The sequence below is a fragment of the Melopsittacus undulatus genome, chromosome 3, assembly GCF_012275295.1.
Source record: "Melopsittacus undulatus isolate bMelUnd1 chromosome 3, bMelUnd1.mat.Z, whole genome shotgun sequence".
NCBI classification, from domain to species: Eukaryota; Metazoa; Chordata; class Aves; order Psittaciformes; family Psittaculidae; genus Melopsittacus; species Melopsittacus undulatus.
Genome location: NC_047529.1, coordinates 98,571,613 through 98,585,017, shown reverse-complemented (window position 1 = coordinate 98,585,017; position 13,405 = coordinate 98,571,613). Strand labels below are relative to the sequence as shown.

Here is a 13,405-nt window from a genome sequence, read left to right as displayed (position 1 = left end):
CTGCCATGCTTCAGGTTGTCCATTAAGTGTCACAGCCAGTTGTGGGCAGAGAGACCATGTCACAGACAGCTGTGGACGAGGTTGTTGAGCTGCTAGCAATATTACAGAAGCAAACCACCCTAGTCCTGGCCTTAAGACATCATGGGGCTGCTTCCTTCATTAATGCACACTTTAAAAGAATGATCCTTACCACCTACATACATTCTTCCATCCCTAAAGGCAAAGCATCAATCAATTCTTTTCTCACATCCTGACCCCATGTGGTAATTGGCTAATTAATGCAAAATTATCTAGCAACTGCTACCTCTGCCCCCACAAAAACATATATACCAGGTACTAGTGACCAGGCAAAAGGCTCTCACTCTCCCCACTGGCATTACAGACTAGCTGAGATCCAGGTGGGGACTTTGGCGAGACCCCTGTCTGTAAGCCAGTGGCCCTGGCACCTACCTTGTTTAGTGCAAGGCTGAGGGAAGGGGAGGCTTTAGATGGGGCAGGCCCTTCCTCCTGACTCCAGTGTGTTGGAGTGGAGAAGGATCCTTTCTCTGAGTAGTTCGGTTCCACTGCACTCTTCTGCCCAAGTTTTGCGCACGGATGGTGTGGCTGTAGTAGCTGTGAGCTTTCATCCCTTCTGCTCTCTGCACTGCTTTTCCAAGAAGATAGTGAGTGCTGCTGCCTGGAGGATGTTCCTCCCAGCCCCAGGTCTGCCAGCTGCTTCAGCTCATACTGACACAGATCTACTACCTTCCTCTCTACAGAAAGGAGTTTTCCCTTACTGTCTTTCCTCCCAAGGACAGGTTTCTTTCTTAGTCTGGAAGCTCTCTCAGTCTCCTCAGAACACTTTCTCTGGCATGAAGCCATACCCAGCTCCTCACATTTAATTTCTGCTTTTTTTCTGCTCAGGTGGGGGGATCTTTCAGCTACACGCTTGGTTTTAACCCCTTGGCCTTCTGGCACAGATCTTCTGGGGAGAAGGGTAAAGTTCTGGTCTTGTTCTCCTCCCCTGGTCTCTCGCAGTGAACGCAAGCGGATGGGACTCAGCACCCGCTGGGTAATCTCATCCAGGAATTTGGAGAACTGCAGTTTTTCCTCCATGATCTTCTCCCTGCTCCTGACAGAGCCGGCAGCACTGCTGCTGCAGTGCTCCAGTGATTGCTTCTCCTGTTGGCTGAGGCAGAGCTGAGGATCACTGTATTTGCGTGAGCTGCGGCCACGGGAAAGTGTCTCCACTGACTGGGACTTGCGTAAGCTCTCAGGGCACGGGCCTCCTGTGTTGGTCTGCTTCAGGATTCCTTTGAGAGGCAGGTGGGTAGGGGAGACCTGAAACTTCCTTGGCATCAGGACTTCAGGAGGCTCTTTAAACATAAGTGAGCGTTCCAGGCTTCTGCTCTTGAAAGAGCACGAGGGATGGTGTCTTTCATCTTCAGGCACCACAACTGTCTCCATGCTACGGCTCACAAATCTACTGCGGTGCCCATGACTGCGGGTTGGGCACCGCCTTCCACTTTGCTGCCCCATCTTCCCATCATGAGGAAGTGCTGGCGAGACAGTCTGGCTCTTGAGGTTCAACTCTGCTTTGCACCCTGTCACTTCCTTCTCACTGCTGGACTCCAGGGACCATGATGAGGAGAAGTTCAGGTTGCAAACCTCAAACCTCTCTGCCTGCTTGAGCTGTCCCACCTTGTTGTAACTAAACCCTGTTTGCTGGTGCAATGGTGTTAAGCCCTTTGCCACCCGGCAAGCTGTTACCTGACTCTGTTCAGCCAAGATCACTCCATCCTGGTCATCCCGGATGATGGGTACCTCATGGCGGATTTCCCGATGCTGCGGGGGTGCCTTGCGGTAAGGCTTCTTTGATGGAGCGGTGCTTGACATCCTCCCACCTGTGTGGCTCCGAAAGCAGGTTACCTACCAACAGCAGAAAGTGCATAGAGGAGAGAGTCACAGGTGCTCCATCGAACCCTAGAAGTGACCCAGCAGGAATTTGGCTCCCCTGGAGTCCCAGAGCTGGTCCCCATGCAGAGTGCTAACAGAGCAAGGAAAGGATGTGGCTGCAATCCTTGAGCAGCAGCTGCAGGAGAGGGAGTAAAGTAAGAGGTAGCTGTGTCCTTCTCCCAACCAGTGATAGCAGAGGGCTGGCACATCCTCTCCCCCCTCTACACACGCAGTTTGTATGTATCAGGATTATATATAGCAAACGAGAACAGACCTCACAGCAGCATATTGATTAGGCTCTTTAGGAAAGGCCTTTTCCAATATGGAAACTGCAAGCCTTTACAGGCAGCAGTGACAGCTGGAGCACTCGTTATTGATCTTGTTTTGTCACTGTCAGGAGGGACTATGTGGGAGGAGACTCCAACCATTAAAGAGCCCAAACCCAGAAGTTTTTGGCTTACACTGGAATCCCAATGGAACAGACCACAGGAGGCTTGTCAGAAGGAGGTACCATACCATTACAACTGCTCACTGTCAGAAAAAGCAAAGACCAACCCCAAGTCACAGGTGTATCAAATTAGGATGGCAATGCCCTTGATGTTGGTAGCTTAAGCCAGATTTTGCAGTATGTATCAGTACCATTAGCAGAAAGACCAAATTAGTCCCTTTACCCCAGCCATGCTGGGCATGGAGATGATGCAGGAGCTGTAGTAGTACAAGAGCAAAAAAAATGGGGTAGAAGGAAAGCAGCTATCTTGTGCACATGGAAGAATCTCCTTCCTTTCCACCACGTTGGGACTGCAGTGGAGGGCAGGAAGACTTACCTCCAAGCAGCCAGAATTTCAACCACCCCATTGTACACAAGACAAGAAGTCTGGGAGCTGCCAAGCAGTCCCTGCAGAGCCCAGTACCAGATATTCCCTGATGACAACATATAGTTCATAGTTCCCCTACGTTTGAGGTAAGCACCTACTTCTCATTCCCTTTCTCTTGCTGGATCCTAACACTGATAAAGCCTAGCATGTCTGCAATCCTCACTTGACCTGCAGCACTTCGAAGTGCTCATATCAACTCATATCACCCTCTCCTTGCTTCTACAGGCAGGGCCATTTGACTCCCATTCACATACCTTCAAGGCAGTTCAGTCAATGCATACCACTGGGCCAGTGACCTAGCAGATTTCACTTGCTTTTTGTTTTGGCCAGTGGAGTTTTACATGTTAAGTGTCTCAATGGAGCCCCAAGAATTCTCTCCAGTTCTTACCACTCTTGCCTGTCTGCATCTTCTTGACACTTAGACTGAGTTCTCTGGGAGGACTGTCACATGTGAGGTGTTTGCACCAAGCACAAAGTGGCTCCAAGCCACAGCAGGCTTTACACTTACATTTTGCAAGCTGGCCTCCACTCTGCTAAAAACAGAAGCTGACAGAAGATTCTCACACCTTTCCAGAGTCATGAACAACTTCCTAGCACTAACATGTAGATTCTTCCACCACCAGAATGCTGGAAGTCATTCCCTCAAGGTCCCATCTCCTGAAAGACTCACGTAAGTGAAGAGATCTCTAATACCCCAGAAAAATCACATTCAGCATACTGAATGCACATTCTGTTGCATCCCCAAGCAAAATAGATGGGTCTGACTTGTTAGAAATGCCGAAATTCTCAGCAGAAGCAGGTTTGTCAACACCATCAAACAGGAGATCTAGGGGACTCTTCTGTCAATTCCTTCCAAGCTAAGGACAGTAGATGCACACAGAGATATCCCAAGCTGAAATCACAATCATATCTCTAGCCTATGAGGACCTCAGCACTTACCAGCCTGGGCTCAAATTCAAAGCCTCATGAAGCAGGGACACTCACTCAGATGCCCTGAAGAAGAGAAACAAATAGTTTAGCATACAGTAAAGCAGCTGGTTTGAAATCTCACCCATAAATATGTTAGAAATAGGGAATGTGTATAACCAAGAACAACTGTATGACCATGTCACTTCAGGTACCTGATTTGGATCTTCTGAAAGTAAATGAAATCAGCTTAGGGTAGTTGAGCCATGTAGCTCAGCAAGAGCTGGAAAAGCATCTGGCAGGGACATGTCCAAGGCACTTGGGCAACTGGGACCACACAAACACAAAATTCATGAAGCAATAGCTTCAAAGAAACCTTGGTTCCAGTAACAGCCAAACTTCCCATGAAATGGGACCCTCCCAGCTACTTCTTCCTTGCTAACTGTGCAAGGATGCTAACTGTGAAGCCTTCAGCACAGAAGTTAGGTAATGCTAACAATTACCTCACACATTAAGTCAGTGTTTCTCACCTACAAATGAGCTGACAATTATCAGGCTCTTGTTTGAGCCAAAACATTATGTCCTTGTGCCTACAGCTGTGATAACCCACACCTCCACTGGAGAGGAAGGTAAGCTACTCTGACTTCCAGCAAGTAGTATGCCATGTTCTACCTTCCTGCTAACAAGCCTCTCTAAAATAAGTGTCCAGCCAATCAGGGACATATAACTCAAGTTCAGAAACAACATTCCTTTCTGTTTTAAAGCCCAGGGTACTGTCTTAGTTTTGACTGGGATAGAGTTAATTTTCTTCTTAGTAGCTATATTTTGGATTTAGGATGAGAATAACTTTGATAACACACCAACGTTTTAATTGTTGCCAAGTACCACTTTCCCTGGCCAGGGACTTTTCAGCTTCTCACACCACCCCAACACTGAGTAGGCTGTGGGGCAGAAGATGTTGGTAGGAGACCCAGCCAAGACAGCTGACCCCAACTGGCCAAAGGGATATTCCATACCATGATGTCATGCTTAGTATATAAACTAAGCGGAAAGCTGGCTAAGGACCACTGCTCAGAACTGGCTAGGCATTGGTCAGTGGGTGGTAAGCAACTGCATTAAGCATCACTTGTTTTGTATAGTGGGGAGCGAGTGAGCAGCTGTGTCATGCTTAGTTGCTGGCTGAGGTTAAAGTAGGCACCCATCACTACAAGAAGAGGACTGGGTTGATCTGGGAGCCAGCTATAAGAGCATAGCTTTGTGGCCATCACACTGCCACTTGCATGAGGGGGATTGCAGAGGAGCCTTCCTTGCTTCCCTGATGAGATTCTGCTGCTGTTATGCTTTCTCCCTTGTCAATGGCACCAAGCCCTGGGAGGGCACAGGGTGTGCAGCAGTTGTACACACACAGGGAAAACCAGATTGAAGTTGAATAGAATAGGCAAGCAACCAGGACCATGCAAACTCAAGCTCTGCCAAAACAAACTAAATAGGTGCTCTAGCGCTGGCCCTGCCCCAACAAGCTGTCTGGCCCTTTTCCTTACTACAATGCTATAGTCGGGTCTCGACTAGCACAGGAATAAAAACAGCTTCACAACAGCACAACGGGGAAGAAAGCAAAGAGAGGGAGAACACAGACCTCCAGGAAGGACCAGGCCAGCATAGTTTGAATCTGCTTTTCCACCAACTCCCAGCAGGAGCTGGCTCAGCATCAGCAACATGGGCTGGCAGACAAGCAGAGGCTTCCAGGAACAGCTTCACCCATGGGTCCACACATGTTCCCATTGCAGTGGGGCTCAGAACAAACATGCCAAGGGCCTCCCTGTCTCTTAGCACATAGTTCCCTCAGGCCCAAACAGGACTGTCCTGCTTCCTACCCCAGAGCCAGCAACTATGCTACTCTCCATCCCATCCCCACCTACCTGGAAAAAATACTGGGATTCAAAATCTACCCTCAATCTGAAAATTTCCAGAGACACTTAAATACTCACAGTGCCTCCAGACAACTTTCCCTCAAACAGGGACTTACAGATCCAAAGTGACGATATGTCCAAACATTTCTGGCCACTTGTTTCTGAATCAGCTTTCCTCTGTCAGCATCCAGCAGCATCTGTCCAACAGCTCCTGAAACATGAGAAAGGAAACTTGGTGTCAGTCACCTATCAGCACAACACATGGAAACTGCCAGGCATGCGTCAAGCAACCCACAGCCAGGTGCCAGGGCAGAAGCTGGCAGCAAACTGCTGCACCATCAGGCTACTATCTAGTGCCAGGACCCTTCCATGAAATAAGCTTGTCTTCACCATGTCCCAGAAAAGGAAGGTCTTTTAACCATCTCTCCACTAAGCAGGATGCCTGTGCAGACCAGTAACTAACCTCTGAAAGGCAGCTGTTTTTTCTAGATGGCTGGAGTCACTGCTTCCCCACTTGCATTCCTGTACACCACCAGGAGGAGTCCAGCCTCTGTCATTCTAATCCAACCACCCTACCACAATCACCTAGTTTTGTTCTGCAGTTCCCTGCACTGAACAGCACAGTTAGGCCCTCCTTGCTTACAATACCTGAACATCCTTTGCTACCACAAAGATAATTCCAAGGTGGCTCAATTCACCACACCACTGTTCAGAGAGAAGCACACACTCTCTTCAGAACAAATCTGTGCTCCAAAGCAGAAATGGATATGGGTATTATCCACAAATAAAAGGCGGCAGGAATGCTGCTCATCACACTATTCACAAGCCTCTTTCTGAAGGAGCTTGCAGTCAAGTCCACATTCTGAATACCCTGGAGAAACTCAGCTTTAGCCTGGAGCTACAGCAGGCAGCAGCTCTTCAGCTATCCTAATTAGCAATGTAATACAAGAGGAACCAAGAGGTTAAGTTTCCTTTTATCTGCCTTTTCCATCTCTCATCGGTAATGTTCCTTAACATTTACAGTCCTCTTCCTAGGATGCTACCATCTGCAGTAGGTTCAATCCTATTTTCTTCTAGCTACTACCCACTGTAGTTCCATTCTCATTTCTAAGATGAGTTACAGCTTCACTGGAATAGCTCACTGAGGGCTGCAAGGCTTGGACTCACACTGATCAGCATCAGCAATAGTCACATCTTCCAGGCAAACAGACATGAACACACAAAGGGTCAGAAGACTGCAGTGGAAACCCAGCAATTTGCTTTGTCAGTATAAAGAGCTGTGGATTCCTCTACCGCCTCACAAATACAAAACACTCATAACCTCTTCACACTGAGGGAGTGCAGCGACAGTCACTGAGTGCACCTGCACAAGGAGTATCCAAACCTGATGCTAGCTGTTTTTACCAGAAAGCATTCCTCAGTGTAAAAGTCACTTGAGAGCAGCTATGTTCTCTATGTAGTATGAGAAAAGCAAAACCTTTATCACACACTAGGAACAGACGCGATCTAGCACAGAATTCCTTAAGACTATTCTGCACAAGGCCCACAGAACTAACAGCCACTTAGCATGCATGCAAAATCCCAAGACAACTTGTTAGCATCCCTTTGCCTGCACTTACAAGAAAGAGGTCCACAGCATATAAAAAAGGTCCAAAAAGAAACCCTTTGAACAAAAAGGGAAAACACCAAAGAAGAAAAAGCAACATCTGTAGACACCTACTGTCTTCCTGACACTTGGTAAGTCCCTTGAGTCTTGAGGTAGCTAATACTTAGCTTTAGTTCTAAGATGCACACTTAGAACTAGGTTTCTGCCTGCTTGCTGTTACAGCAGCTGAACATTCCCTGTAAAGAGGCAGAAGACTTGCAGAGTTTTCCTCATCATCACCTTCTCCTGCGTTGCCTTTTCTGACCTTCTAAAACAGCCTGCTTCTCAGTGTTCAGGGTCAGCAGCCTCCCTCAACAGATAAATGGTAACTATGTTGCACAGACTGTTTCTTATTTCAGGCACTGTGTCATCTTTCCAGCCTTTTCTTCTTAAAAGCAGCATTTTTTTAATCTTGATTTTTATTCCAAAGGATAAATTTGTATGATATATACAATACGTTCCAGTCACAGTTATATTTGTTTCTAATGCAACACTACAGAAACATTCACTGGCTATCAGCGTGCTCCAAAAAAGCTCCAAATGCAATACCCATATGTAAATAAAATGCTGCTACTGGCCTGTGCCATGTATCTGATCACCAGAGCTAACCCAGAATTTTCACTCTGCCTGGGCCAGCCTATACTCTGAATGCATATCCAGCACAGGATGTTGGCACATCCTGCCTTAGGGGGCAACATGTTTCCACTAGCATCATGTGAAGCAAAAGCAAGAAAAGCTTGTCCAGTTGCCTTCCTGTGCTTATGGACAGAGGCAACCTCAGCCGCCACGTGTCTCAAGCCAGGCTAAGTGAGAAGCTGTAAACCTGATCAAACCTAATCAGCAAGATGGATAATGCAATAAATGCATCAAGAGGTCTTGTCCAGGACAGACAAACGAGCTGTGTGAAGTTAAAGGTAGCACCTGTAGACTGCTGGTGCCAAGTACAATGGAAATGAACTGCAAGGTTATTAAAGGATACTTTAACATTTAATGAGAGACATATTTTCATTCAGAGAAGGCATCTCAATTAGAAGTATGTTCAGACCAATTCTGTTGCTGGCTACTTTGAAGCTCAAGATAAAAGGATGACAGCTCCTAGTGCAGGGACATCTCACTTCTGCTTGTACGTTAACACTCACGATTCAGATCTAACTAACAGCATTACAGTGACTCGGATTAAAACTGAGTTTCAGGAGGATTATTGCTCATTCCTGCTTTTCTATACCAATTAACCTTGACTATTAGACAGAGACCTCTGTTCCCTACATGGGAACAATTTCAAGAGCTATCAAGAAAAAGGGATCAGGCTAGCTGCTGAACAACAGCCCATGTAACAAACCCTACTTAACACCTAACGCATTTCCAAAGAAAATTAAATCCCTAGACTCTACAGTCTTACATAGTTCTTGTTGAACGTAAATACCACTGGACATATCCCGTGTCTTTCACACCTACTGTACCCTGCAGAAATCTCTCAAAAGTAATCAGAATTGTACTTTGCTTCCAGTCCCACTCCCTCCTCCCGCAACACAAAGATCTCATCTCCCTAATTCAGTTGCACTCCATATCCTTCAGTACCCATTTTATTATCTATACTCTTTGCTGTGTTAACAGTAGCTTAGCTTCTCTAGCCCTTTTATAAAAGCCAGGACAGAGCAGCACTGCACAAGACACACTAACATTGCTAACATGTAACTGGAATAAAAGGCAACAGCTGATTGACATCTGAACAGGAACAGGGCAGGAAGCAAAGGACCCGAATCCAATCCCCAGAAGGAATGTTAATGGAGAATAAAAATACCCAGGGGAGATTCTGATCAGGAAATGAGCACTTGCTTTCTAATGCATGTAAAGCATAGAACCACCTTTAATGGCTACATCTGTAACTGCACAAGACCTAGTGCAGCAGAAGGTCATTTGCCAAGTTACCTTTGGCTACACTGGGGGCTAATGACAACTCCTCATCCAGAAATGCTGACATGCCAGAAGCCTGTTCAGTTTGTTCAGTGATCCTTTTAACTCTCACAAGATGGTTCAGGCTACAAACTTCCAGAGCCTCTTCATCTCTGCACCATGTGTTTCCTGTTCTTCCCCATTCTGTCTTCTTACCTGTATTTTTGTGAGATCTTTTGTGAGAAGACTTTTGAAGTATGTTCCTCAGATATTGAAAGAGATGTACACCAGGCCATTAGAAAACAACTCATGGAGATTCAGAGAATTCTAAACAGTTCCTGAAAATAATTGTCTGGGCCCTGCTAGAAAAAGAAATTCTTGATACTCTAACAATATGTATCTGGCAAAAAGCTGGTAGGTAACACAAAAGAAATCTGGGAGTCATGGCCTTAAACTTGGCTCAAACACAAGCTAGGGAACAGCTATAGCAAGCAAGCATTGTAAGAGAAGTGAAGGAGGGAGATTTCTATGGAAAATCAATACATAGCAATCCCCAGACCTCTGTCAGCTCTTCTGCTGTGTAGAAGGAAAAAAAAAAGGGGTAGGGTGGAAAACATACATTACCTTCCTAGAGCATAAAATCAGAATGCATTTAATTAGGACAAGGCAGAAACAGCTTAAATTCTTTGACCACTGAGAAGTGGACTCATAACCCTAAGTATTCCCTAAGGCTCATACAACTCTAGTAACTAATATCAGCAGTCCTCTTGTTTCAGCCATTAGTTTCAGAAGTCCTGGAAAACTGCAGTCTCCAGCTCCTCAGTGCCAGGGACTGAATGTCACTGAGCCATCCCTATTAGAACAGAATATAGCAATGCTAGAGAATGCTTCATTGCTGTAACCTACGTACTTGCCTCAATACACTCTCCAAAACACCCCGTCTGTCTGAGTCACAGCAATGCGCAGATGGCTAACACACTATGCAGTATCTACACAGCCGGACAATGGAGCAGAGCACATTATTTATACTATTTACAGAAGACAGATGGACAAGTTGTTGCAGTGACCCAGCCTACAGTGCATCTGCAATGGTGAAGAGGAATTAAGTCCACCCTGATGCTTGCAGGTGCTGGCAAAAGCAAATTTCAATAAATGAAATGGCTGTTTACAGCAGCCAGCTTTATTCCAAAATGCTATCAGTGCGACCACACTTGGGGAGTAATTCACATGCCAGTTTTGTTCCCAGAGCCTTCACCAGCAAGAGGAAAACACAAGATGTATTGACTAGAGATTTACCCTTTTCAACAAGAGAAGTGACATCTGCAGTACTTCTAGTAACTTCTGCCTTGGCCATGGGTTTTGTATGTATGTGAGTCATTATTCATACTGAAACACATAGGGGGGAGACAGTGACTGGGAAACAGCCACAAAATTGGGTGAAATTTCTTTACAGCTCTACCTAGCTGCAGAAAAGTGCAGCTCAACCCTGCTCAACCAGCTGAACCTTTTGAAACATTAAACATTTGTGAAAGTTTTGAGATGTTGCTTTTGCTGCATACACAGCATGCTAACCAGCTCTGAAGGCTCTTCTACTGGCAGGCTGAGGAGGAAGTTTAAAATAACATTTCAGGAGTCTTGCATCTGTTCTAGAAAAGAAAAAGCCTAATTTAGAAGGAGGAGCAATCTACTTTAATCAAACACTATGGCTATGAAGGACCAAGCTGTACAAAGGCTTGCAATGATCAGTTCACCCATCCTCCACCAACACGTACCACAACAGGCTCTTTCATTCCACGATCACATGGCTGCAGCCAAACATGACATGCTGTTCAGCAAGTAATAAAAAGGATCAGATTTTTCCCCAAGGTCTTGTCTACATATACATGGTACTAAATTAAATTGACTTAGAAAATAACATAAAGCAGTATAATGCTCCTGGGTAAATGTTCTTAATTCAGTTTAAGAGCACTTTACATTAAATCAACTTAAGTTACATAGATAGATACAAGACACAAACTAAATTAAGGGTGCCTATACAAGAATGCTGCACTAATATAATCACAGCTGTTTCTAATCTGATTAAGTTAAATCAACTTCCCTGCAATGGCAAAATCCTTACCAACATTGAAGTTAACCCTTTTTTTTCCCTTTCCTGCTTCCAGAAAGGGTTTTGCTAGGTTTTGTGTTTGTTTACTTTTTTCCTTCTAGAATACCCAGTACGACATCTCCCTCAGAATCAGTGTAAGCTAATCACACTACACAATGAGTAGTATATTAAGTACATTAAGGTATTAAAGGTATTGACATCTGAACATTGTGCCAACTAAACTTCAACATGATGCTCAGACCAGCGTAACATTTTCTCCACTCCCCCCAAGCAAAAAGGGAAGGGTGATCACAGACCCCTGCACCATATCCTGCTTTCCATACACCCACATAGCTTTTGCTTGCTGATGTCCAACATACCTGGAGCAGTTCAGACACTGGGAAGGCAATGTTTCCCATTTGCTCATTCCTAAGAGTATGGCTCACCAACAGCTTATCTGAGACAACTGGAGTGTGGAGTTAGAGCATGTTATCTAACTGCCCCCAGGCATGGTCTTACTATTGCCCGTCTTCCACCAAAATATGAAGTTCTCTTGTTGACTGCAGGTTAAGCACATACACAAAACAAGTCTGAGGTCACAGACTTAACATGCTACAAATTCACACTCTAAAATCACCTCTCACCTCCTGAGTTCCCACACCATTTCCCTTTGAAACATGTTTGTCAAAATTGAATTCCAGCAATTCCAAAATTACTGGGTTTTTTGTGTTCCTCTCTCAAAACACACCTGAACTGCTCCTCCTCACTATCAAGGCTTAATTTATCTCCATTCTTCTAGTACTCTTCAAGCTCACTGCAACCTCCTCACATCCACCCCACCAACACAACCATCACCCCCTCCTCACTGCCACCTTCTACTGCCATCTTTGAGCTACCATATACAGAATTAATTTCCTCTTCAGTACAAGGTTTCCATGTTCAGCATGCAAAGAAAATAGCAAGAATCCTCTGAAAGCCCCTTGCAGAAAACTAAATCCCTCATTGGCCTTCAGAAACTAAAATTTGCCACAACTCTGAACAACAAACACAGTGAGCTGTCACTTCTACCGAGTACCAGCAGTAACTACAAAAGCAACCAGAGTTGTAAGTCTGTTTAATTTATTATTTTTGAAAGAACTATTCTGAAGTCCTGATCTCATGGCAACATGGGCTGTAGGTACACACAACAGTTCAGTTGCTAAGGGAACCACACTTACACATTTTCTGTTTTACAAGATGTAAATTTCAACTCACAAAAAGCTGCTGGCACATTTTCACAATAAACTGTTTGGTCTTGAGTCTCAGATTCACACTGGTAGCTTCTAGTAATTATAAGGTTATGTGGTCCCACACCAGCTCTAGAATTCATGTTCACCATAAACACATGCAGTGAGAAAGGCAGGAACAACTCATATTCCATAAGTAAAGAAATTGAGGCACAAGTAGAAAAAAAAGAAAAAAAGCTTTGTGAACTGTTATTGCATGAAATTCCATGTTAAAGAAAAACAGCCTCAGCTGTCACAAGAAAGGAAGTGCACAAAAATTCAGCAAGACAGCCTTATTTCTTGCACCTAAACCAAGAGTGAGCTGGGATAGAAAAGAGAAGGAAAGTGTGCATGAGCTAAACACCTACCTGACAGCAATTGAGTTGAATAGCCTGCAATTCTTTGTTACAAATAAAACAGCAACCCTGATCCAGTAGTAGGAGAACAATATTTGTACTATATTCAATTTTCTCTGCTGCTGGGGTTTAATCCCAGCAAGAATTGTTTTGGTTTAATTAGTTTTTCCCTAGCAGATGGTCAGATGTGAGAGGCAGAGAATGGTACAGGCTTAACTGTTGGGTGATTGTGCAGCTGCATCTATAGCTGAACAGTTAAGCATGTTCAGGAGTCCAGCTGTAGTTTGCACGATACAGTCCATCTCTGCCATTAGCCAAATGTCAGCTTCCTCTTTTTCCAGATTATGTATCAGTCAGAGGCCCTACTCTAAGGCAGGCAAACAACTAACATGCAGTCTCACCACTATTCCCTTTTTCAGACAAACCCCTCAAATCTTAATCATCTGAAAGTCCTTCTTTCTTTGGTGACAGAAGCACATTCAGAAGCATTGCCATGGAAACTTGAGACATCTTCTGTGCTATTCATCAATGAAG

The 13,405-nt window shown here is 44.9% G+C and overlaps 1 protein-coding gene across 5 annotated transcripts in view; it reads right to left on the bottom strand.

Annotated features, from left to right (window-relative positions):
* TJAP1 (tight junction associated protein 1) overlaps window positions 1–13,405 on the bottom strand; it is a 39,694-nt gene that overhangs the window by 10,863 nt on the left and 15,426 nt on the right. For 4 of the 5 annotated variants that reach the window (XM_034060733.1, XM_031045645.2, XM_031045648.2 and 1 more), the window contains 3 exons: window positions 5,743–5,837; window positions 3,750–3,803; window positions 1,750–1,908 (listed from right to left, as the gene is read on the bottom strand). In XM_034060733.1, the coding sequence (XP_033916624.1) occupies window positions 1,750–1,875 (126 nt within the window). In that variant the 5' untranslated portion in view covers window positions 1,876–1,908; window positions 3,750–3,803; window positions 5,743–5,837. Of the gene's footprint in view, window positions 1–1,749; window positions 1,909–3,749; window positions 3,804–5,742; window positions 5,838–9,200; window positions 9,219–13,405 lie in introns of those variants that run through there. The other variant, XM_031045647.2, reaches the window with a different exon arrangement.